The sequence below is a fragment of the Belonocnema kinseyi genome, chromosome 7 (genome assembly GCF_010883055.1).
Source record: "Belonocnema kinseyi isolate 2016_QV_RU_SX_M_011 chromosome 7, B_treatae_v1, whole genome shotgun sequence".
Classification (NCBI taxonomy): Eukaryota; Metazoa; Arthropoda; class Insecta; order Hymenoptera; family Cynipidae; genus Belonocnema; species Belonocnema kinseyi.
The window spans coordinates 101965347-101989755 of NC_046663.1; the positions used below are offsets into that span (position 1 = coordinate 101965347).

At 30.2% G+C, this 24409-nt stretch overlaps 3 protein-coding genes across 4 annotated transcripts in view; 1 reads left to right on the forward strand and 2 right to left on the reverse strand.

Moving 5' to 3' along the window:
* The window catches only part of LOC117176171 (trichohyalin), an 11396-nt gene extending 8919 nt beyond the window's left edge, over window positions 1–2477 (reverse strand). For both annotated transcript variants that reach the window (XM_033366266.1, XM_033366265.1), the window contains exons 1-2: window positions 2292–2477; window positions 2123–2185 (exon numbers count right to left, since the gene is read on the reverse strand). In XM_033366266.1, coding sequence (XP_033222157.1) covers window positions 2123–2185; window positions 2292–2349 — 121 coding nt within the window. In that variant the 5' untranslated portion in view covers window positions 2350–2477. The remainder of the gene's footprint in view (window positions 1–2122; window positions 2186–2291) is intronic.
* Window positions 2478–4783: 2306 nt separating this feature from the next.
* On the reverse strand, window positions 4784–18446 carry LOC117177518 (wee1-like protein kinase). Its single transcript, XM_033368281.1, has 4 exons — window positions 18042–18446; window positions 11798–12125; window positions 8911–9793; window positions 4784–7154 (listed from the first exon to the last, which is right to left on the reverse strand). The coding sequence occupies exons 1-4, from the start codon at window positions 18289–18291 to the stop codon at window positions 6882–6884; spliced, it is 1734 nt and encodes a 577-aa protein (XP_033224172.1). The 5' UTR covers window positions 18292–18446; the 3' UTR covers window positions 4784–6881.
* A 787-nt stretch (window positions 18447–19233) lies between these two features.
* On the forward strand, window positions 19234–23133 carry LOC117177519 (prenylated Rab acceptor protein 1). Its single transcript, XM_033368282.1, has 4 exons — window positions 19234–19558; window positions 20038–20280; window positions 20504–20703; window positions 22743–23133. The coding sequence occupies exons 1-4, from the start codon at window positions 19488–19490 to the stop codon at window positions 22847–22849; spliced, it is 621 nt and encodes a 206-aa protein (XP_033224173.1). The 5' UTR covers window positions 19234–19487; the 3' UTR covers window positions 22850–23133.
* Window positions 23134–24409: the final 1276 nt, after the last annotated feature.

Consider the following 24409-nt stretch of genomic DNA (forward strand, 5'->3'; position numbering starts at 1 on the left):
GGGCGCATACTTTGAATAAAATATTTGTTATCATTCTCTTGAAATAAATGTGTTTTTTTTCTTGAAAAAATACCGGTTTCATATGTATACACCTGGTATTACGTACTTTCTCTTCGCCACCAAGTAAATTCACTTCGTCGAGTGCTCAGGGCAAAACAATCGACCAAATACATGGCAGTAAATCCTATGTTGTTAACATCATCGTAAAAACTAATTTTTTCTATAAAAAAGTATTTGGAAAATTGATGTTAATTTTTAAGAAATAATTAAAGAAAACAATGAAAGCATACTCATTATTTATTAGTAAGACATTAAAAAAATTAAGGTTTCTCTCTTGCATTGGGTGCCATGGTTTTTCCCTCAGCATTCGATGAAGTGAAGTTAGCTGGCGATGAAATTAAAATGCCTATAATTCAAAATTAATGATTGAGGCCATGTGAGCTTAACCTCACATTTTTTACATTTTTTTCAAACCCAACTTACGTTCACATGAAACCCGATATCGATTTCAAAATTTGGGAAATTTTCGTAATTATACAAATTCAGGACCAGGCAAGGGTTTCTTAGTGCTTCTCATTTAATTTCCCAACTCTTTAACTCGGTATGACGTTTCTTGTGAACATAAGTTGGATTTGAACATTTTTTTAGGTTACGCTCACATGGCCTTAAATCATTATTGGAATGCTTCCGGCATACAAAATTTAACATTCTAAATATGAAACAAGTTATAAATTGAGATTATTTAATTTACAATTCAAAACCTAAAACACACTAAAATTTAAGAATTTGAAGTTTAACCATTTAAATCTGAAGCGTAGTAAACTGAAGAATTATAAAATGAATAATTACAAAATCCAAACAAGCAAATTATTTAAGGGGGAATAACTTTAAACCAAAATCATTCATTCAATTATACATATTGGAAGCGTTCCAAATTCAATACCTTTAACTTTAGGACGATAAAAATACAAAAATTGTAAACTTTAAGCTTATGATATCAAATAAAGTCCAGAATATTAAAAAAGCTTAATTAGAAAGCCCCGAAGATTAAACAACTGTGAACAGAAGGCATTAAAAAACTGCATTTAGTGAATCGAAACCTCTACAGCGTTCGCATTTAAATATATCCAAATTCGATTAATTTTAGGAAGTCTACGTAAGACTATACCCCCCTTTTCCAGGTCGTTCAGGGCTAACGTTAGGGAATATTTAGTAACACTAGTCAGTGCTATAGCCTTAACAATTACAAATTCGATAGCTTTAATCAAATAATAATAATAATAATAATAATAATAATAAATAATAATTTAATAACTGAGCCTCGGTGGCTCAGTTGGTTAGACACTTTGGCTTCACCTCAGAGGTCCGGGGTTCGATCCCTGAGCCGGTACCTCTGGAAATTTTTCAATGTACCTTTGCCGAGGTTCTGGTGGTTCGGAACCCACCTTAAGCTATAGGTCCCCCCATCGTGTACTTGACTGCAACCCAGTCCGTCAATGATGGGGTAAAAACCAGGCTTTGTCGAATATGTCTGGGCAGACTGCTCTCATCAGATCATTTGATTGCATTATAAAAATGCGTCCGTGACTGATGATATATACCGGGAGAGCCCCGTGCAAAAATGATCAAATAAAAATCCAACTCTAAACAAAAATGCCTTCGACATATTGGGCAGTATAAGCCTGTGACAACATTTCGCCACAGAAATGTTTTTATAATTTAATCAAAGCACTTAATTTCAAACTAATATGAATTAAAAATTTTCATGAATTCAACGCCTTCCATTTGTGAATAATGAATATAAAATTTAATTCCTATAATTAGAAAAGGCTTTCAGAACTTATTAAAGCAGTCCCTTAAGAAAGGGAAAGACAAGTGCTCATTGAAGTAATTGAACTCATTCCACATTCTCTCTGACTCACTGTCCGACGAAAGCCAAAGAAAAAAAAGAAAACAAGATATATAATTTAATCCTCATTCTACCTGTTACACTTTTTTTCTCACGGTGCCTGCTGACGTTAGTCAAATGGAATTCGCTCTTAACATTGTCATCATGGGCCGGTTTTCAATATATATAGATCTAATTAATATAAATCTTTTTAAAAATATGAAAAATGCTTACTCTCTTCATCTTGAAGGCGATATGCTAGAGCTCCGTCTTCATGTACGAGCCACTCACGACATACTGTAATAATTATTCAAGAAATGTAGGACGAAGAAAATATGAAAGGACCTGTCGAGTGACAGCTTTAGTTCTGCAATGTACAATGAAAAAAGTTAATTTTGCGTACCTTCGTTTACTCTGCCTGCTTTCGGCAACGTATCCGAACTGAGTACCGACTTTGCCATGTCGTACTCACGCTACGTTCTTTCTCAATAAAAAAAATCAACTTGAATGCTTTAAAATTTCACTTTTGCGAGCCTGTTTACAATAACTCCCTTATGGAATTCTCTTGTTGTTCTCCGACGCCATCTTGAATACCATTGGTGGGAGGTGGTGGACGCAAATAAACTATCGAAGGAAGGTCTCGATATATCGCTTTTCGATCAATCAAGCGCGTAAAATTGAATTTTGAAAAAGTTCTAGGATTTTTGAAACTCAAATTCTGTGGAAAAAAGTCAGGATTGAGACCAAATAATTCAATTGGCGAATTAAAATCAAAGGGTTCGAATTGAAATTATCTTAACATTGTAAAGTACATATTTAACTAAAGTAAAAGACTTCTTTAGTGAACTTTTAAACAAATTTTGTAATCTTCATAATTATAAAATATTCCTTTTATTATCTATATTCTATACCAGACTTATACATTTGTTCTCAAATTATAACTCTGTTATTTTGAAGCAATATTATTTTTAAGTAATATTAGCAAGAGTTCATTCTTTAGTTCAATATTAAAAAAATTCGTAAATCCATTTTATTGAATGATGAAAAGAATCGAATACTAGTTATTCTTTTACGATGAAATTACATTTATTTCAATTATCGTAAAAAATACGTAGCATATTTGAATAAGAACTGTAAATTACATGGGTAGATATAAATTAAAGCATATATTAAAATTTTTTATTCTATTAAATTAGAAACTTAAAATAAAGATTTTTTTGGGCCAAGCTAGCAAATAGAGGGTCGAAAAAAATTAGAAATCAAAAACAGCCTAGCACTGACAAGTTTTATTTTGAGTCCCTAATAACTTGCGTAACATTTGAAATAAATCGATAAATATCCTAAGGTTCCGTTTTTGTCAGATTTTAATATTTTCAGACTTTCTAGGCCAAAATTTCATTTTTATAAACCTCAAAAAACAAATATAATTTTGAAAAAGTTGAAAAACTATCTTGAAATTCGTTGAGCCCGTAGATACTCTCTTGTTGTGTAAATTTACCTAAACAAATTCAAAACTGAATGTAGGGTGTGATCATTTTTATTTTTTATGTCGCCACATACTTTAAAGTAAATTTTAAGAGCGATAAAGTTCTCAATGCTCAAAAAAATGTTAGAATGATTTGTAAATGTTTACAAAATTATTTTACTTTTTTGTAAGTTTATAAAAATTAGATTTTGTCAATTAAAAAACTGTAGATATTAAAATTTTACAATATTTTGGAAAATTGGGAAGTGAAGTCGCCCTTACTTTTCACTTTTTGAATTTCTTTGGACTCCCCCCCTCCAGTTTTTTCCAATTCCAAAAAAAAAATTCAAATTTTGAACGAAATCAGTTAATATCAAGCGGTTGGGCAAAGACCATGTTGGCTATTGATTTAACAAGGGAAAGTCAGATTTTTGTAAATCTAATATTTAACCACGATAATATATTACGAATAATTTTATGCTTCGGTATATTGTTCAGAATTACCCATAAGAAAATACCATGAGTGCCAAATTTGAATTTCGCGTGATATTGCGATTTACAGTGGCCGTTTTAATCGAAGAAAAACATTCCCGGCCCATTTCCCGGTTCACAAACATTTTTCACGGTCAATGAAATTTAAAAAATCGAACTCTATTCGAAAAACTTATCTATTTAAAGTAATAAACAAGAAACAACAAATTAAAGAATTCAAAGTAAATTTCTTGAATTTCAAACTTTTAAAATTGAAGTTTAAAAGTTTTTCACTTTTATAAATTATAGAGTTCAAAGATTCAGATTAAGTTCCAAAAACATATATAAATCTACGTTAACATTTTTAATACTCTAAATTAAAGAATCAAACAATGAAAAAAATATTTTTGTTTAACTTAACTGTTCTTAAATTAGTTTTATTTTGAAAAGTTCAAGCATCCTTCAAAAGCTTTAGAATTTTATTTCAAAATCTTGAAAAATCTAGAAGTGGTTTTAAATTTTTTCAAATTTAAAATAATTTTAGAAATTTTTTTCGGAAGTTTTAAATATATTTTAAAATGAATTAATTTTTTTACAACTTTTAAAAAATCCTGCAAATTAAACAAGTTGTTTTTTTCAGCTGAGTTTCGAACTGAACATATTTTCTGGACGTTATGTATTCTTTAATCAATCATGACAATGAAATAATTTGTTTAAATAATTTGATTAGTATTTGTATAATGCGCGATTGTTCAAGTGTATAATTTGTGTAAGAAGCAAAAACATTTTATCGCAAAAAATTTTCGACAGATTTTAATATTTGGAAGTACTAATTTGTTTTTTAACAATACTCGTTCATTTTTTAACACATTAAAATTGTTTTAACAATTTCAATGTCTCAAATATAATTTAAATAACTATAAACGGGTAGATAAAAAGGAAAATGAAAAAGAATCAAGTGAATTTAAGTTGAATTTATTTTTGTTTGTTATAATATTAAAATAATAATAATATTAGGTATAATGAAAAACAACAATGATCAAATTGTATCGAAATATAAAGGCGTTTCTCTGCCTTTGTTCGGGGTCCACCCTCACAGGCAGATGTTTCGAAAACTCTTTTTCACAAATAAACGTATGTACGTAGTAATCTTTTTTACATTCTCGTTTTACAAGTTTTTTTTCTGTACAAGCTTCCTTGAAAATTACGTACAGCACATTTACAAATAATCCCTTGCGAAAAATTTGTATTCAATTGGCAACTTAAAAAAAATTAATTTGACATGAGAATACAATTACATGCAATTATTCCAGTATTTCGCTGTAACTTTTGTAAACAAAAAACCCAAAAAGTTAGGTTTTGTACAAATACACCGCTTGTAAAAGCAGGTACCTTTATAAAAGTCATGCATGCTTCTAATGAACAGAAAATAATCGACGAAATGAGGGGGGAAAAACAAGCGAAGTCAAAATTAATTTCTAACCATGTAAAATCTTCAAAGTGATAACACGCCGTTTTGAATATCTGCTATCGCAATTTGAAAATAACAACTAGTACGACAGTGCCTTAGAAAAAAAACTATCTCGTTTAAAAGTAAAATCGTCTTCTTAATTCATGTTTTAGGAGTCAACACGAGAACCGTGAAGACTTCGATTTATGGCTAAACAGTTTTTCAAAAACACTTTTCACTTTTATATGTTTATTATATGAACCAATATGAATATCTTAAGAACTAAAAACGCCGATTAAACTAAGAAACGACTTTCGGTTTGAATATAATACAGCGATATTTGTTACAACTTATATGATAGAGAATAAGAAATTGTGAGTCAAATTTCAAAGCATGCTGAGAACAGACGCTATTAAAATTTCTACAAAAATAATTTAATATTTAAAAAGATTTTTCACTATTTCTTTCATTTTTACGCAGAGTCAAATTGCCAAAGGTCTTATGGATCATCCAGATAATTTCAGATTTGTCTAAAAAAAGTCTAAGGCAGTCATGAAAGCTGAAAAGCTATTGTCGGATCGAAACAGTCAAGTGTCAATTTTAGCGTCGAATTCTGAAAATTTATAATTTAGATTACTTCGAAGTTTTATATTTTAGAGGAAGCACAATACTAATTCCTATTTTCAATTCAGTAGATTTTTTGTATAAAAAATGTTAATCGTGGGAGTTACCTTTCAGTATTATTTACAGATGTGAAAACTAGTTTTAAATAATGAAAAAAATTAAAAGTAAGGAAATCGGTTGGATAGAATAATACTATTCCGAATAATAAAATCATTTTATCGATAGACATGCACGCATTCCTACAAATGTGATTTATAAAACTGAATTACATCAACAAGTCATTAGAATAAATCACAAAAATAAGTTATTTTAAACAAAAGTTTGAATCACATCAGAGATTCGCTCGATAATACTAATACAAAGGAAATCATTTTATTTTTAAATTGTCAAGATGGAATATTTAATTCAAGTTCACTCGTCAAATGTAAATGCGATGCCTCGAGTGGAAAACAGAATTTTAACATTTAGTTCAATAAACTAGCGCGTATATTCGTCAAAGAATATTCCTTAAAGAAGTCTATAAAAATTTAGAGAAGTCTTTAAAAATATGAAAATTCAGATCTAACATCATATTCGCGCAGTTTTTCAAACAAGGTATAGTAACAACGCTTTTTGTTTAAATTTTGATGGAATTGATTCACCTGCTTTTAAAAATATATCCTTTAAAATAAATCCAAATTCTTCAATTTTATCGATCAACTTGGAATTAAGGAATGTAATTTTAATTAGAGGTGAAGGGGTCCAGCAACAATTCTACCATTAAACAGAAAACTAGTACGAAACAATAAGAAAAGAAAAAAAAGAAAAAATGGAACCATGAAGACGCGCAATTTCACTCTGCATACCGTATCATTCTAACCAAGTTTTCGCTTATGAACTAGAATTAACGATATCACAATATAAAGGTACCCACGGGCACCACTCCTTCGATAACAGTTTCCGCTTAGCTTAAAATTTTCGAAGACGACTTCGATTTATGACACTTAGAAGTTCGTAGTGCTCTGACTACGATTGACTTTTTTGCCTATCGCTCGCGAAGAGAGCCTCGTTGGCGTGGGTCGCAGTCTGTATCCTCCGGAGTTGTTATCACCTGTTGTTATCGCCACGTTCGATGTACTAGTCTTCATTTCTTCGTCCTTCAGTTTCTCAGCGTTGGGCTCGCGACGCAATTGTGCTTTGGTTTTTGTACAAAACAGTCTATTCTGGATTAAACAGATTGCTGTCGGCCTCATTTCGGGATTCGGATGAACCATAAGCTGTAATTAAAAAAAAAGATGTTCTTCAACTTCTTGTCATCTAATTGAAACTATTATTCTTTAAGAAAAAAATCAATCCCAGACTTTACAGCGAAAGCGTTCTCAAATAAAAGGAAAATTAATGCGGAATTTATACAAGTTTATTCAAATTTATATTAGATTCTATTGAGTCCACAAATGTTCTAAAAAAAAAGCTATCCAATCACTTTGAATCTCACATGATACTAAATGATATGATACTTATTAACCATATTTAGCATCTTTGAAATGTCTATATTTTCAAATAATAATTGCAGTTTTTAATTCGCAAATGTAAAAAAAGTTTAATTTTTTAGGCCATGCAACTGAAGTGTTTTTGCTTCAAAAGCAAGGAGGTCAAAAATGAAGGATCTAAAATAAGGAATAAAAATAAATTTGGCTTTTTTTATTTAAGGTTTCTTTTTTACTTTGATCGGATACCTTCGTCAACGATTTAGAACTCTTTCAATGTTGATTAGAAAAATGTTGTTCTTGCTACAGAAATATTAAAAGCCTTGATAGTTTTGTATTTTATAATTTTAGATTTAAGGATTCAAAGTTTATTGGTTTTAATTTTCGTCACGTTTTCAATTTCACACTTTTAAATTTAAGTATTCCAAAATCTTTGGTATCAATTTTAAAATTAGCTAATTTTCTTTTTTTTTTTAATTCTTCCAACTCCTAGTAGATCCAATTGAAAGACATGACAGTTGCACAATATCCAAATTAAAGGATTTATCATTCAAAAACCTTGAATTTAATGCCTCCAGAATAAATTGAAGAGAATGAAAATAATGTGACAAATTCAAGTCTTACAAATCAGAGGATTTTATAACTAGGCATTGAAAAGTGAATTATTTCTTATTTGAAAATATTCCAAAACACTAAAAATTTCAAAGCCAATTTGAAAAGTGAAAAGAATTTCGATCTGAATGGTTTCAAGTTGTACAATTTCAAAAATTGTGATCATGGCAATTTTCATTTGTATTTGTATTTTTTTTAAATTGTTAAGTGCTTTTCAATTCACAATTATTTATTACACACCCAAACAAAAATAAAAGTGTGCGGAATCAAGAAAAGTGACCTTCATACACTACCAGTCAAAAGTTTGAGTTCACCTATTTTTCGATCATTTATTAAATTCTCTTAGTTTTAATTATGTCAGAGCTAAAAAAAAATTTCTCTTTAAATAAGTCAATGCTCTCAAAATTTCCTATAAAATGTTCGACTTCAACTAATCTCGACCAATACCAATACCAATCTCCTGTTACTTCAAATTGAATAAAAAATTCGTTTACGCAATATTGATTCATTTCATGTCAAAATCAACCTAATTTAGCGTCCTCCACAAGATGTAGTAATTAGTTTCCATATTCATGACACATTCAAATTCCCTGTTGTGAAGACTTTGAAATAGGTGCGAATAAAAAATTCCAGTGTCGTGTCGAAAATTCTATGTTTTTTTCATTTGGACAGAACCGTTTTACAAAAAATAATTCAGTCCAGATTATAGGAATAAAAAAACATTAAAGGGTCCATAATGTGGTCTGAATTATTTTTTATATAACGTTCCAGTCCAAATGAAAAAAAAGAAAAATATATGTAGAATTTTGAAAAAGGATCAGAATTTTTCTACTCACACCTATTTCAAAGTTTTCACAACAGCGAATCTGCATTAAGTCATCAATATATAAAATAATAATAATAATAATTTAAAAAAAGAATAAATCAAAATTACCTTTATCAAGTCGTTAAATTCGCTACTACAGTGCGGAAGTTCCTTCAACTCGCCGTTCCTAATTTTGTGCCACTCAGGTCCGTTTTTCGGCAATGCACCACCACCGCCAGCTTCATAAACCGTCAGTCCCAGCGCGAAAATATCCGCCTTTGGTAGATGCGTGAAATTTTCTTGAAGAATTTCCGTCGGCAGATACCTGCAATCACCCTCTTCAACCTGAGGATTGTTTACCGACGTTACATGTCCAAAATCGCCAATCTTATAGGTAATTTCCTCCTCGACCGTCTCCTCCTCATCAAAGCCATCGTCCGCCGAATCATCGTTCATCGCATGCAGTTTTTTCTCCTTCGAGATAAAAATATTCCCGGGTTTGATATCCATGTGAACTAGTTGCATACTGTGAATGCACCTGAGTCCTTTCGCCACATGCAATAACAACTGCCTCAACTCCACCTCGGAGAAGCACCTTTTCTCTGCTTGTAAATTCATTATTGCGTCAGCAAGACTCCCACCATTGCAGTACTCGTTCTGGATTATCATGTGATTATCCTCTGCCCAAGCTGAGTAGTATCGCACGACATTCTCGTGTTTTCCCAGAACTGCGTGAGCGTAGACTTCGTTCAACGCGTTCTTCTCGTTGATATTACCGGCTACTGGTTTTAGGCTTTTCTTTATAGCATATGTACAACCGTCTAATCGATTGATACACTTATAAACGGAGCCGAATTCTCCTGAGCCTATTAACTCTACCTCGAGGAATTCTTGACGGTATCGAGGGATGTTGGAATCTTGTAAAGCAACTCGTTTCGTTGGCTGTTCCACTACTTCGTTGTCGGAGTCTTCGGAATCCAAATCGAACTTTGGTACTACAATTTCTGGAGATCTGGAAGCAGATAATTGTAAGATTAGGATTCTAGGGCGTCTACTCAAATCCTGGAAAAAATGCCCTGTCAATTCCAGGGTTTTTGCAAGTACCTCTAGATTTTCCCAGATAATAATGTCTTAATAAGAAGCCATTCATCTATGAATTATATTATTATTATAATCGACCCTACACTCTTTCAAATTCAAATCACTAGATAATACTTGAATAATCTAAATATAATATCCACCTGTGTATGGTTAAATTTTAAGTACTTAACATAAAAAAGTCGGAATATGTATACTATTTGGTGTTTGTTACAAACAATATTTTTTTCAGTTCATGTAAATATCTAAATGAGCAAAAATGGTTCTTTTCTTCTGAAAAATAAATACCTTTTTATTTATTTGCTCACGCAACTTTATACGAGGACAAGTGATTTCTTAATGGTGCAATTTTTTAGAAATTTAATTAATGTTTAACTTACGAAGCTCTGACAAATGATTACAATATATTCTTAAATATACTGCTTATCCCCACCATGATTTTAAATAATAATTTATCTTCATGCTTAAAATTCAGTGCCTATTTAACGCATTAATGCTTTGAACAAAATATATTTTCCTGAGATTATTGAAAACGATCAAAAGAATTTGGATTTAAATCAGTATAAATCCAGTAACATAAAAGTTACTTTTCAAAATAAAAAAAATATTTATTAAGTTTTATTTTACTTTTTTTTTATTTAGGCAAGCTTGAAAAATATTTATTGACATTTCCCGATTTTTACAGGTATAACAAAATTCCTAACAATTCCAGCTTTTCCAGATAAGTTAACACCCTCCTTACTCTAAGAAATTGTTAATACTATCCAAATTCCGTGTTTGGGTACTTCAGTACGAAATTTGGTAAAATAGTAAACTTTAAGAGCTGAGATATTTCGAATGTTAAGAATTCATAATTACTGACTCGAAGAATTTGAAAATTCAGGAATTAATCAAACATTTACAGTTGAAAAAATTGGACACCTTCTGTTTTAAAACATTAAAATCTAAATTCTAAGGTCTTCAATATTAGATACGATTTCAGAATGAAACATAAAAAAACTGCGCACATTTAAGATAGAAGCCCTCAAAATTAAATAAATTAAAACTCAAAGACTCTATAATTTGACGATCTCAAAATGAGAATCGAGATTTTCTTCATTTCAAAATAAAATACATACACATTTAACATTTTTTATTTTTAAGCTTTTAACATTGAACAATTTGTTATTTAAAGTTGCTTAGAATGGTTAAAGGTCAAATAAGAAACCTTCAATAGTGTGCAATTAAAAATTAAAACCCTAAAAAATTGATCAATTTCAAACATAATGATGAAAAAATTCAAAAATTTCGAAAAAAAGTATAAAAAATTGAGGAAAAAATATTGAAAGAAAAAAATGACATTTAAAAATAGACTCGAAACCCAAAGAAATATTAAAAACCAACATTGGCAAATTCAAGCTTTAAAATATAAAGTTCCAAATATATGTTCTAAATTTGTTATTTCAACGTAACTTGCAAAGTTTCTAATTTCAATCGTTAAAATTTTAAGAAGGTATCGATGACATAAATTTAAAAACTAAGAATATATCACATTACTGATAAAAAAAATGAAGACTCCCAGGGCATAAATGAAAAAAAAAATGAATTACAATCATCAAAGAGGAATTCTCAATCCAAAGAAAAGAATTTTCAATTTAAAAAAGTTGAATTTTATACAAAATAATGAAATTTTGAGCTAAATAGTCGCATTAAAAGAAAAAGATCGTGATTAAAATTGAAAGTAAGTATAACGAACTTCTGAAATAAACGGAAAAGACGATTAGTCGCATTTTTTCAAAAAAGTCGAAACAGCCAGATGATTCGTGCCCTGTTTAATACTTAAGTTTCACTTTAATTTGTGAAATTTAACTATAATTGAATTTATTCATATTGTTAATTTTTAAAATAGTTTTGTTTAGATTTAGTGCATAATACATACCCATTGAGGCTTCGCTTTGATCTGCTCCTCTTTTTAACCGCCAGCAGCATCCCATTTGGTGTGAATGGATTGATATTAGCTGCAGGTTTGTCAGCCTTACTTTGAAAACCGGTAGCTACAGGCCTAGGTTTTTCCATGGAAAATAGTCTCGAGCATTTGTACGGTACAGGCGTGTGCATTGTACTTTTCTCAAGTAGCGTCTTAGGTGTTGCTGGGGAATCAAAAAGTCTCAGGGCTCGCACCCTTTTGTAGGGCGGACTACAAGCCATCGACATTTTCGAAGGAGATCCACCATCTCCTCTGGGAGGAATTCTGATTCCTATAGAAGCTGCAAGCAAAAAATGCTCATGAAACTAATTTGCTTTTTTTTATTATGTACATGAGTTGAAAGGAAGTGGATGTGTAAGAAGAGCCAATAACATAAACTATAAAGCATTTTCACAATATGAAACAAAACTTCAGTCGATTAAATATAAATGTTGAACATTTATTACATAATAAACTCACAAGATTTGGTTCATTTTTATAATTTTAGATTTTGACGTTTTTGCTGGATTTATAGTTTGTAAATTATGTCAAGCCTAGGAATAAGAGAAAACAAAATTTTGCCATTGTACTATTTTTATTATTTCAAATCATAATTTAAACATTTTCATTATTTGTATTTACAAAATAATATTTATTGGAAAGAATGTGAAAATTATATTAAAATTTTACGAGATTTCACCCTTCAAACTCAAATAATGTAAGAGGAAAATATTTAAAACTTTGAATAACGCGACCGATTCGGGATGCCGTCAAAGTGTAAACCCCCGATTTTAAAGGAAAGAGACCCATGTTACTAAGAAAGAAAGGGCTATATTGGATTTATGGGTGGTCAGCGGTCCCCATAAGATTGAATTTATGGGAGCTGGCGTACCCTGAGAAAACTTCTTTTCACCAAATCAAAGACGGCATCTTCGAATCTTAGATGAATTCTAGTGATTCAAAATAGAGCCGCCCTATCAAACCGTGAATCTCATAAATACAGGATGGTTATTTCTCTTCTGAAATGCACGAAACTAAGAAAGATTTTCGATAGATATGAGACGATTTAATTTAAAAAATTAGATATTTGTAAAACTAAACGTAATTTAAAAATTAATAAGATATGAACATTTTAGTTACAAGTGAGACTTTGAAGATTGAACAAATGAAAAAATACATCTTTGGTCAACAATAACATATTTTGGACCACTAGAAAATATTTTATCGACTCATTCAACCCAATTTTAGTAATAATTTGTATTTAAAATAGCAAAAAAGAATTTTCAACATATACAGCTATTTAAAAAATCTCTTTTTTTTAATTATTTTTACTTGCAAGGGATGAAATAATAACTAAACTATTCGCTAAACTATGATTTGTGAGGGTCGAGTTTTTTTAAGGTTCGTCATCTAAAATCTAATCAAAGAAAATTATTAAAAGTGAGAATTTCAAGCTAACCAAGCTTAAATAGCATTTTTTCTGATCTATCACGCAGGAAAATTGGACTTTTAATCCTCGAATCTGCCAAGCACCCCTTGTCAAAGATACCCTTGTCATATATAAAAAGGCCCTTCAAGAGTTGAGCGTCTCATGGGATAGTTTTCAAAACCTCAAGGTTATTAAAATAGTTCCTTGACCTCGTCGAAAACTTTACTTACACAAATAATATAAACACATTTTGATTCATTTTTCATATAAAACCATATGTCTAAGAAGACATTTAAACACAATCAGAAATTGAAAAAAATGCAAATGCGAATTTTACGCGATGTGAAATCAATAATGATATATTTTCAAGAATTGAAAATGAAGTTCTTGAACATCTGAATTCAACAAGCCAAACATCAAAGTTCCCATGCGTAATTATTTAATTATTAAAAGCAAAACATTTAATACTACTTCCTTTAAAAAGTAAGAATTCTAAACTCAAGCTTTTTAAAATAAATAATAAATTTCAATTATCGACATAGAAATATTTCACAGTTTAAAAGCTCAAAATTAAAACACTTCAACGTTGTAAAATTGTACATTACAAAAGGTTCACGTTGTTTAAATAGAAATTAAAAACTAAATTTGATAAGCCATAAACATTCAGCAATTAGATTTAAAATATATAATAACAAATCAAAATTTATATTTTCATTTAGTAAGAAATTTCAGGCTGAAGCCGTCAAAGTTGAAGGATTTTAATTTACAATGATTTCCCACATATAAAATGTTTAAAAAATGTAATTAAAAATTCAGAATATGGGCTGCATCCCTAAATAAAGTCAGGTACTGAGAGGAGGGCAATCGAGAGCAATTCTGACAAATTTTACTAACTGGACCGAGATCTTGATGCAATTTTTAATAGAGAGGGGTGAATATGAAATACAATAGCTTGAGGCATTCATGGACGAAGCCTTGCAATTGAAGCTCTTCAAGATAAACAAGTTTAACTATCGACGTAACAAATAATATTTTACATTTGAATAGTTCAAAATGAAAATACTTTTAAAACAAATCGAAGTCTTCTGAACTCATAAAATCTTGGAGATTCAAATGTGGAAATTTACAAGATTAACAATTACAAATATGTATATTAATGTTTCGAAATGGAATTAGTCTTCAACTAAAGTTACACTATTACGTGTATTAGCAAATGTGAAATTTGCAGATGTCATCCCTAGGAATATTTATCTGAGTTTTAGAAAATTCAAACGAGCCACTGATTTGTATGCTAAAGCAATTTAAAAAACGTAAAACTAGGACTGCTTTTCCATATTAAGAAACGCCTTTTAATTTAAATATAGATATTTAAATTAATAAAGAATAACGGTGTTTACTGATTACGATTTACGAATGTAAATACTACTGTTTCCCAATAAGTGATATAAATCAGTTTGGCTTTAAAAAGAAAAATGTGATAAGATCAGGGTTGTTATCTTTAAACAGAACCCATAAAGAAGAAAGATGTGATGCCTATCTGTATAGGCATAGGGGTACCACTACATTTTTGGATGACACATGAATCTACAGAAGGTATCGACTATCGTCACTATCACTTTAGTAGCCACTTAAAAACGAGCTTAAAGTTGCAACCATTTAAACATTCTTTTTCTGGATCAGAACATGAGATCGAACTTCGATAAAGAAAACATCTTTAAAGTAGTTCGTACAAATTTGAGAATTTTAGAACTTACTTCAAATTAAATATCTGCCTTCGCAATAACGCCTCATACAGTTTAAAGCATTGAAAATAAAAATGCACAGCTCATCAATCAAGGAAGACGATTTTCATTCAAAAAGATAAAGAAATAGAAAACATTCGTCAAAATGGTAAAATTCCCACAACTAATACTTTAGCTTTTATATTCAGACACAGCCCTCAGACCCAGTAGGGCGGCTCGCTTCTCTAGACTGGGTGCACGTGCAAGATTCGTAAGCAGTCATAAAGCAATAGGACCTGACTGAATTATTATTATACCTTTCTATATTCGTTACGCTAAATGTGTATATACAATACAAAAAACCTTCGAAATAATAATATTGACAATAGTTTTAATCCATGATTTGATTCAATTAAATAAAACATTAAGAATTTATGGATATTGTCTTGAAAGGACAATGGCCAATTGGAGATATGCATAAAAATACATATTACACTCAACTTCCAGTTAAGTCAAAGCTCATTTATGTCAACGATCAGATATATAAAAACGCACCTCCCAGTTATTTCACATTTAGGGCTGAGCTGGCTTCCCTTCCACTTAGCAACACGTGACGTCACATATGCACACGGCACACGTATCAAGCACACTCCTTCATCTTCTCCGGCCCAATAGACATTGGTGGGGATACGGGAGATTTGACATAACCGAACTGTTTTCATTTCAAAGGCTTTGGCTTAACTGGAAGTTGAGTGTATTCTTAAACACATTTTCCTCTCAAACGAATCGGATCTTTCGTTGTTTGTTTTTTGAATCGAAAGATCTGTTTAAGCACTAACAAAATATGTATGTGACTTAATCTGAACTTCATCGAATTGCTAAAAAAAGTTAAAGGAAAAAGAATAATGTTTTAATAAAATCAACGACTTTATGGTCTAAATTGTAGCTCAACAAAGCGATTCCCTTATTTTCATAATCTACTGAAAACATTGCATAAGGAACTTACTTTCTTCTAAAGTTTGGATTTAATTCCATGCATATTTTGATAGCGCTTGAAGAGACGTTTAATTTAATAAAAAGAACATCGAAATGTCATAGTATTTTCAAAGAATAATGCATTCGAGAAATGAATATTTTTATAAATATATCGAACCCTAATTTTTTAGAATTCAGATTGCCAAGTATTATAGTACTAACATTCCAAAAAATGCTGCTGACAGGGTCCAATCGATCTCAGGCACAAAACCCCTCTCTTTATTGGCCATTGCCTTTACTCCGAAATTTAAGAAAAATCTGAGCATCTCAAAATTTTTTTCGCTATGTAGTTTATAAAAAAAATTCGAAACAGAACAAATTTGACAACTAAATTATAATAAGACGACGTGAGACCAATTCCATTTCTAATCAAAGAGGTCTAGTTTCGGGTGTTTTTCAAAATTTTGTTCGTCGTGGTAATTCTTCGACCTTTTAATTGATTCCAAAGAAATTAATATTTTTAGAAAAAAAAGCAAAACAGCGGCTGTTTTTTTTAATTCTCGAAAGGGGCAAAACAAATGTTGAGACAAAAGTTTACAAATGTTAAAAAAATTCTACAGATAATAACTTTTTTGCCATATCTTGCATAGTTTATGAAAAAAAAATATATTAAAATAAACTCTAATATGATGCCTTTTTTATATTCGAAAAAATGTTTTTAAATATATTATAAAAATAAAAGGGCAGATTTTTCCTGGAAATCTTCCGTTCGCGTTTATGAAATTCCATGAAAAAAAAAAAGATTTTCTGGAAAACCCCACATTTTTATTTTTCCCAGATTTGTTTACAGTTTCTGCTCATATATGGAAAGCATTCTATCAGCTTCATATGGGCTTAACCAAATTTGATACGAAGACATTTAAAAACACATATATAATCTTTAAATTTTTTTCTCGTAAACGATACAAGACGCCAAAAAATCTTCGTTTTTCCGAGAAATTGTGAAAATTCAATTTTTCAACAATATATTTTTTAAACATTTTTTGTAATCAATTGAAAGAGCAAGAATTCCCACGTCGAATAGAAATACAAAATGATCAAATACCTACGTTCGTTCAGAAAATAATGCATTTTTAAAAAGTCTGATTTTTTGAGAATTTTCAAGCAATCTACAAATGATTGTAAAAATTAAATAATAAAGGTTTGTATTCAAACCACAGATTTTAAATCGTAATTCAGTGTAAATACTAAATGAAATTGTAAATTTTTAAGAAAAATACAGGATTTATTTTGGCATATGTTAGAAACTTTAAAAAAATCTTATTTTACACTTATTCTAGAACTTTATAATATAAAAATAAAATGTACATTATATACTACTAGTAGTTCATGTGTAATAAAATAAATTCATTTTTCACTGTTTATTTTAGATGTAGTAAACAATTTTAATTCTTCGATTATAAAAATGTTTCAACAAGATTAAAAAAAAAATTGTATATAAATTCTAAAATGTTCATATTCAATTCACTCTATTTAAAATACAATGTAAATATTAGTCAACAATAATTTGATTATTTCAATTTTATACAAATAAATAATCTGCATGGAAAATTGGACCAATAATAATTCCATCAATTAGCCCACGCAGAAATAAATAAAAATAAAGAAATATGACATTTAATCAATGTTGGTTAATCTTTATTTTTGAGAGAAATAGACATTCCTGTATTCCAACCTACTAAAAATTATTAAAAATTTCAAAAAATTTGGTGATTTAAACCCAAGTTCTAAAATCACTAAATCCACCCCAAATATATTTTTGGAATTAGCGAAACTAGTAGACCAATTCGCCATTTTCTATCTCTCTCACTTTGACACGCCATTATTTACATTATACTTTAGATCCGGAATTCCCTACTTTTTCCATGATACGACCCAAAATTAAGTACTCGAATCATCTCAAATATAAACTAGGAACGGGAAAGCAGGAAAGCTTCCCAGAAAGCGGAAAAAAACAAAGCGACGTTTGTGTGTGACAATGCTTTGTAGGGTACATCACGAACACGAGGTCGAAAATAAAGGAGATTCTAACCTGTCATGGAGGAGTTTGCAGCCTTGTCATTAGAGTGATGGGGCTTGTTAGCATCATTGTCACAGCAGTCCATTAAATTGCTAAAAGATAGCTTCCTTGGGTGCGGTAACGGTGACATTCCAAAATCCTCAGCTGAAGAATCTGAACCATCGTCTACATCGCATCCCGAGCTGTTGGTCCGACTGCTAATATTCAGCTCCTCGTCCTCGATCTCACATGCTCGGAAATTCAATTTTTGCGCGATTTCCATGACTCCAAAGTGTCACCATAAATTGTCTAATTTCACTCGCCACTCGCGTACGACAAAAGTTCCACCGAAATAATCACAGACTGAAAAATATGCTCGACTTACTCCTAAACACGTTCTTTTAAATACTGATTCGTATCAAGCTCGGTCGTTATGGCGGGTGGCCCGGTGTTCCATGGGAAATATGCGAGCCAATCCGGTGCGAGAATACAAATGCCCTCTCTGTTCAAGATTCGTAACCTGCGCCGTGATTGGTTGGAATCTCGACAATGCAAATGGAAGACACGTAGCGTCATCTGCAGCAGTCCCTAAATCCCTATTTTCCTGACCGTGGTCCTCACCATTGCAATCTGTTGCAATCTCATGCAATCTGCAGGTGTAGGGTGTAGGGCAAAAAAATCTTTAAAACCTGATGCAACTCGCCTGAGGTCTTTTAAATACATAAATTTTGCTCTTTTTTCTTGAAACGATGAATTTTCATGAGGACCCTTGACTTTCAGATTTTGCGCTATGAACATTCGAATTATTTGAATCAAGCTCGCGGTCGACCTTTTTGTCTTTTACTCTCCCTTCAAACGTCATTTTTTATGACCGAAAATAGCATCTATTGCACTTCCCTACTTTTTCTATTTGGTGTACAATTTTTGGCCAAATGTGTCCATATTAATGTTTCTCATGTAAACTCAAAAACCTTCATTATATACCGTTTTAAATAATATTCTGAACAATTTTAAAGGCGTTCAATACTATCTATAAATCAAGTTTTTTTTTGAATAAAAATAAAATTGATGGATTTAATGAATTCTAGAAATCCGGTGAAGATTTTCAAGGTAAACCCGAGGTTTTTTTTAACAGCTGCAACCTGTGCAGTTGCGTGAGAGAGGGTAGGGCACAGACACAGATTCATACATTATCACGCATGCAAGTTTCACATGCGCGGCTCTTTAGCCAGGAGACTGAGACTGTGTAAAGTAAACTCTTGTAAACCGTAGGAGTTAGTTGGTAGTAGTACTGTCACGTCAAATGAATGACTTTAGAGTTCAAACATGATTTCTTTAATCCTTTATCACGACATATTTTCATTTATCAGATAGTTATATGCGAAGGAGTGATAGAGAGCAAGTCAATTACTTGTTGAATATAAAATTCTACGAGATACGTCAGTTTTGCTGTGCATGTGAAAAGTGTATAACAATATAATGGCTGACGTGGAAATTCCAATTACGGGTGAAATTCAAGCCCCAGAGGAAAAAATCTCGAACTCAAAACGGTAACTTTTAAATATACTGGTACAAGTATTATAAAAAAAGTTGTTGAAACAATTCGAACTGTCAAACTTGCCTGTTGGTTTTGGGTCAACCTAACCTCTAAAGTCACAAATATTGTTTTGGTAGATGTAGGTGATTTTTGATTGAAATGTCTGTTTCATTTGAATTATTTTTTACTGTAGAAGAGATCTGGCTTAGATATTACAATTATATTTTGACATTTCAATCATATTTCACGGATAAAGTTATTTAGAAGTCCGAATAACATGTGTAAAGAATCGTGCTCGTCCATTTTTTCCATATGTCAAGCAATCATTGTTTTGTTTTTAACTTGTTATTGTTGTTATTAATACTTTCCTGGTTTTTTTTCAGATCATTTTTTAGAATTTTTCACATATTTAATTAATTATATTTATATTGATAAATTTTGTACAGGAAAACGTGACTTTGACCAAATTTTAATTTTCTGTATCATATCTAGGTTCGATTTTTCGGATTTTTCGCAACTAGCAGTTCCTCAATTGGGGCAATTAGGCTATCCACAAGCTCAAGAATGGATTCAACACAGAAATGCAAATATCAGGCCTTGGTCTTTGTTTTTGAATAGTACCAATTTCAGGCCTCCTCCAAGTTTGTCAAGATTGAGCAAACGAGTAATGAAAAACATAGAGTACTTCCAAAGCAACTATTTCTTTGTATTCATCATCCTGGTTATTTATTGCCTGTGAGGTTTACTAAAGAGATCAAAAACAAATAAATATCAGAGAATTATACTGCCGTACAAACTTAAAAAATACGTAACTGACATTGCCGCTTAGAGTGATTCTCTTAAACTTGGCAATGAAAAAGACGACCTAAACGGCACTGTCACTTATGTATCTTTTTAGTTTGTACGGCAGTATATGTCCATTATCAATAAGATTCTAAAAACTATTTTTGAATTTCAGGATAACATCTCCACTACTCTTAATTGCTGTTGCAATATCACTTGGAACTTGTTACAAAGTTTCGCAAAGGCACCAGAAACAAGAGTTGACTGTTTTTAATCACAGATTAACCTTAGCCCAAGTGTATTCTCTGATTGGCATCTGCTCTCTGCCACTTTTTTATTTAGTTGGAGCTGGTGCTGCTCTCTTCTGGGTTCTCGGTAAATCCTCATCAATTTATTAATTAAATAAAGTTTTATTTAAAATCGGAAATAAATCTTTTTTCTTATGAATAATGCAAACAAAGCATGAAAAAGATTCACTATTCCAAAATTAGATTTCCAAACTACCATTTTTTCGGCTCATTAGACACAAGTAAATAACGAAAGGAAAAACGAGAGAGAAAAAGGAAAAAGTCAACCAAAACTAATCTCTCACTTTTTCCTCATTCTTTCTCCTTTTTTATACTACTAGGGAATAAACATGTTTTTGAGATCAATTTACATCAATTTATTTGTAGGAAAAATATAAAGTTTGATTCATAGAATTATACTTCAAATTAGACTTTGTCTAATTTGACATTCATTAGTAAAACATTGATAAAAGTATAAAATAATTTTGTATATCAAGAATAAAAGAAAACAATTTTAACATGAAAAATTAACCTATCATAAGCTGATCTTCGCTAATAATATCAGTTTTAATAAAATTCCCATTTTGATCCCGTTGAAATTCATAATGTTTAAAAACCGATCTATTTTTTTCAGCCATTACAAGACTAATTAAATTCCTCATAAAAGTCACAATCCCAGTCTCAATATTAAGAACGTTTTATTTTAATATTCAAAAACTAAAAATTGAAAGTTAAAATATTAGAAACAACTTTTAAATTTTCTCAAAAATAACAAGAAAATGAACCTACCTCTGAATACTTTTCACTGTCGAAATATACGAGTTGCAGTATTCAAAATCACGAAGACAACTAACATTTGTAAAATGCAGATGTTTCAAAAAATTTCGCAGACCTAAGAAAAAACGCAAAGCATAAGAATTCTTTCCAAAAATCATTATCAATGATTCAGCAATGAATAGAAAAACAAGGTTATGCTACATGTTTTTCGAATGGCATCTTCCTCAGAATACCTGTTTTTTATAGGCAACGAGTGTATCATTTAAAAAAATAACATTTCTGTACATCCTATTGGGCATCCTGATTTTTTGATAAGTACCAAGATGACATTAAAAAACACACATTTCGACAAACTTATTTTTGTCCCTAAAATAAAGGAATCATCAAGAAACTGGAAATTATAAAATTAATTATAAAATGTTAAATGGAGAAAATTTTACAAAGGTACTCATTGGTACATAACAAAAACTATGCACATATTTTATATATGGTGCATCTTTCGAGGAATACCTTTTTTATAGGAATCGAGGGTATCATTTGTTATAACCCAGTTTATGTACAGCCTTATGTCAAACTCAGATTTGATAAGTATCAGGTTGATATTTTATTTAAATTATTTATAAATTTAAAAAATATCTACATACCATATGGCTACCTTATTTTTTGATAAATACAAGGATGACATTTTAAATATATTATTATTAAATATAATAGGAGAAGAGACAATCAGAAAAATGCATGCATTTCTAAAATTGCTAATATTTAAAACATTCTTTATATAACATTTTCTTTTGATACAAACATTTCTTTCATCAAATTAGGGTAAAAATTTGTTGACATCAATTAAAAGAACTCTAAAATATTCGTAAACGAACCCTCCAGATTGGAGCGAATCATAAACCAAAAAGGACGTAGTTTGAAAATCTAATTTTTAAATCACGAATCTTTTTCATGTTTTGTTTGCATACAGTAATTCATAAGAAAATAGATTTCAATTCGATCTTAAATAAAAACTTTAAATAGAAACACTAAATACATGATTCGTTCCAATCTGTAGAATTTGCTTATGAATATTTCAAGAGTTCTTCTAATTGAGGGTAAAGAATTTTTACCTTAATTTCTTTAAAGTTATCTTTTTATCTAAAATTGTTTTCAATGTATATTTTTAATATTAACAATTTTAGAAATGTATACATTTTTTGGATTGATTCTTTTCCCATTTGTAAAATGTGATAATTTAAATAATTCAACAAATAAATCAATAAATCAACCAAATATGAAGTTTCTTAAATATCTTTTTAAATGAGAGATTTATGAAGAGAGATTCGAAATGTCATTTTTATTTTCCAGGTGTCTCCTGTTTTTTGATAACCGTTCACGCAACTTTCTACAACGTCGATTCCATTCTCTGTCCTGGAGAAGACGAACTTAACTCGTTAGTGATGCAAGAGGTGTGAATTTAATCTTTTGATTTGTGTAAGTCAAAAGTAAAAACTGTCTTCTGTACATTAATATAGTATTGAGTACAGTGCAATACTAACGTAAAAACACTGGCTGATTTATAACTTATAAATCTAGCTTTCCATTAAGAACTATGTAATATAATTTTGTTGAAGTTTGATAATATTTACGTTAAAAATGATTTTGATACACCAAACTAACATTAAGCAAACATTTCTGTAAAGACTTATCGTTTTTATCAATTGAATAAAGACTTGAATACATATATTTCTGGAAAAAAGGCCTTTTTTTTAGGAAAATCGGTTGATAACATTTTTTAAATTTATATCAATCGCGCTTTGAAAAATGTTGAACCGAATCTTTTAAATGGCTTGAAAATGTGTAACTTTGAGTGATTTGTGAAATTATATATAAAATTTAAGAAAGGCATTTTTATTTACAGCCAAGGGAAGGTTTAGTTCATACTTTTATAGGTTGAAGTTAGGGCCTTCTATGCTGTAAATTGCTTTCTGCCAGTCAATATTTTTCATCATTTTGGATTTAAGAGCTTCGCGACAGCTGCAGTCAGTTTAAACTGTTAAAAGGTTTAAAGTTTAAGGACATCTAAAAGATTAAAGGTCCTTTGAAGCAGACATTTGAAATAGAGTTCAGGTACTGTGTCGAATTTGAAAGAAAGCGTAGGCGTTTGCTGTACCTACCTGATTTTTTCGCCAGCGGATCTTTCTTTCCAACGCGGGGTTGGAAAACTACACCTGCCTAGCTGTGACTTTATAACCCTTCTGATTTCTTATCTTGGACTTGGAATTAAAATCTTTCAATATTTTCAAGATTATTTATCTCTGAATTCTAAATAAAAAAACAATAATTATTTAGCAAATTCTTCTTGTTTTTGGACTTTTTTAGTTAAAATTATTTGAACATTGAAGGTTTTTAATATTTCAATTTTAATTTGTAGCTTTTTCTGTTGGTGGTCATAAACAAGTCAATTTTCCGAGATTCAAACAAAAAAATCAATTGACATACAATTGACTACATTATTTGTTATCTAGCTGGATGGTTCATTTTTATAACCATTTTAAGCAAAAAGTAATAATATCAATTTTATTGCTATGTTGTCAAACAAATTATTACTTTTATGTGGATTTTTCATTATCACTAAATAACATGAATGAAATTCCAATAAAAACACTACGTGTGAAAAAAATTGCTATCAAGTATTATATTATTGTTACTTATTTGTATCATCAATTTTTTCAACGACAACGAGAATTTTACAATGACAGAAGTTTTGTTTTAAGAACATGAGTCTTCTTAAAAAAAAAATTGATTCCTTTTAGTACATTAAATGCTATTATTTTCTATATAGAATTCTAATCGGTTTATCGTTAATAGCGAAACAATTTTAAATCTTATAAGTTAAAAATGCAATAACTTCGGATGTAAACTTTCTTTGATAACATGTAATGTAACATAAAAATTAAAAATGTAAATTTTCAGGTTTAAATTTTAAATAATTTCGAACTTATTAAAGCTGCGAAAAACTTATTTAAAATATT

Coding starts and splice junctions, on each gene's coding strand:
- LOC117177518 (XM_033368281.1), bottom strand. CDS start 18,291: ATGGAAATCGCGCAAAAATTGAATTTCCGAGCATGTGAGATCGAGGAC. Junction 12,126..18,041: donor TGCAAACTCCTCCATGACAG/GTTAGAATCTCC, acceptor TTTTGCTTGCAG/CTTCTATAGGAATCAGAATT. Junction 9,794..11,797: donor TCAAAGCGAAGCCTCAATGG/GTATGTATTATG, acceptor ATCTGCTTCCAG/ATCTCCAGAAATTGTAGTAC.
- LOC117177519 (XM_033368282.1), top strand. CDS start 19,488: ATGGCTGACGTGGAAATTCCAATTACGGGTGAAATTCAAGCCCCAGAG. Junction 19,559..20,037: donor AAAATCTCGAACTCAAAACG/GTAACTTTTAAA, acceptor TATCATATCTAG/GTTCGATTTTTCGGATTTTT. Junction 20,704..22,742: donor TGCTCTCTTCTGGGTTCTCG/GTAAATCCTCAT, acceptor TTTATTTTCCAG/GTGTCTCCTGTTTTTTGATA.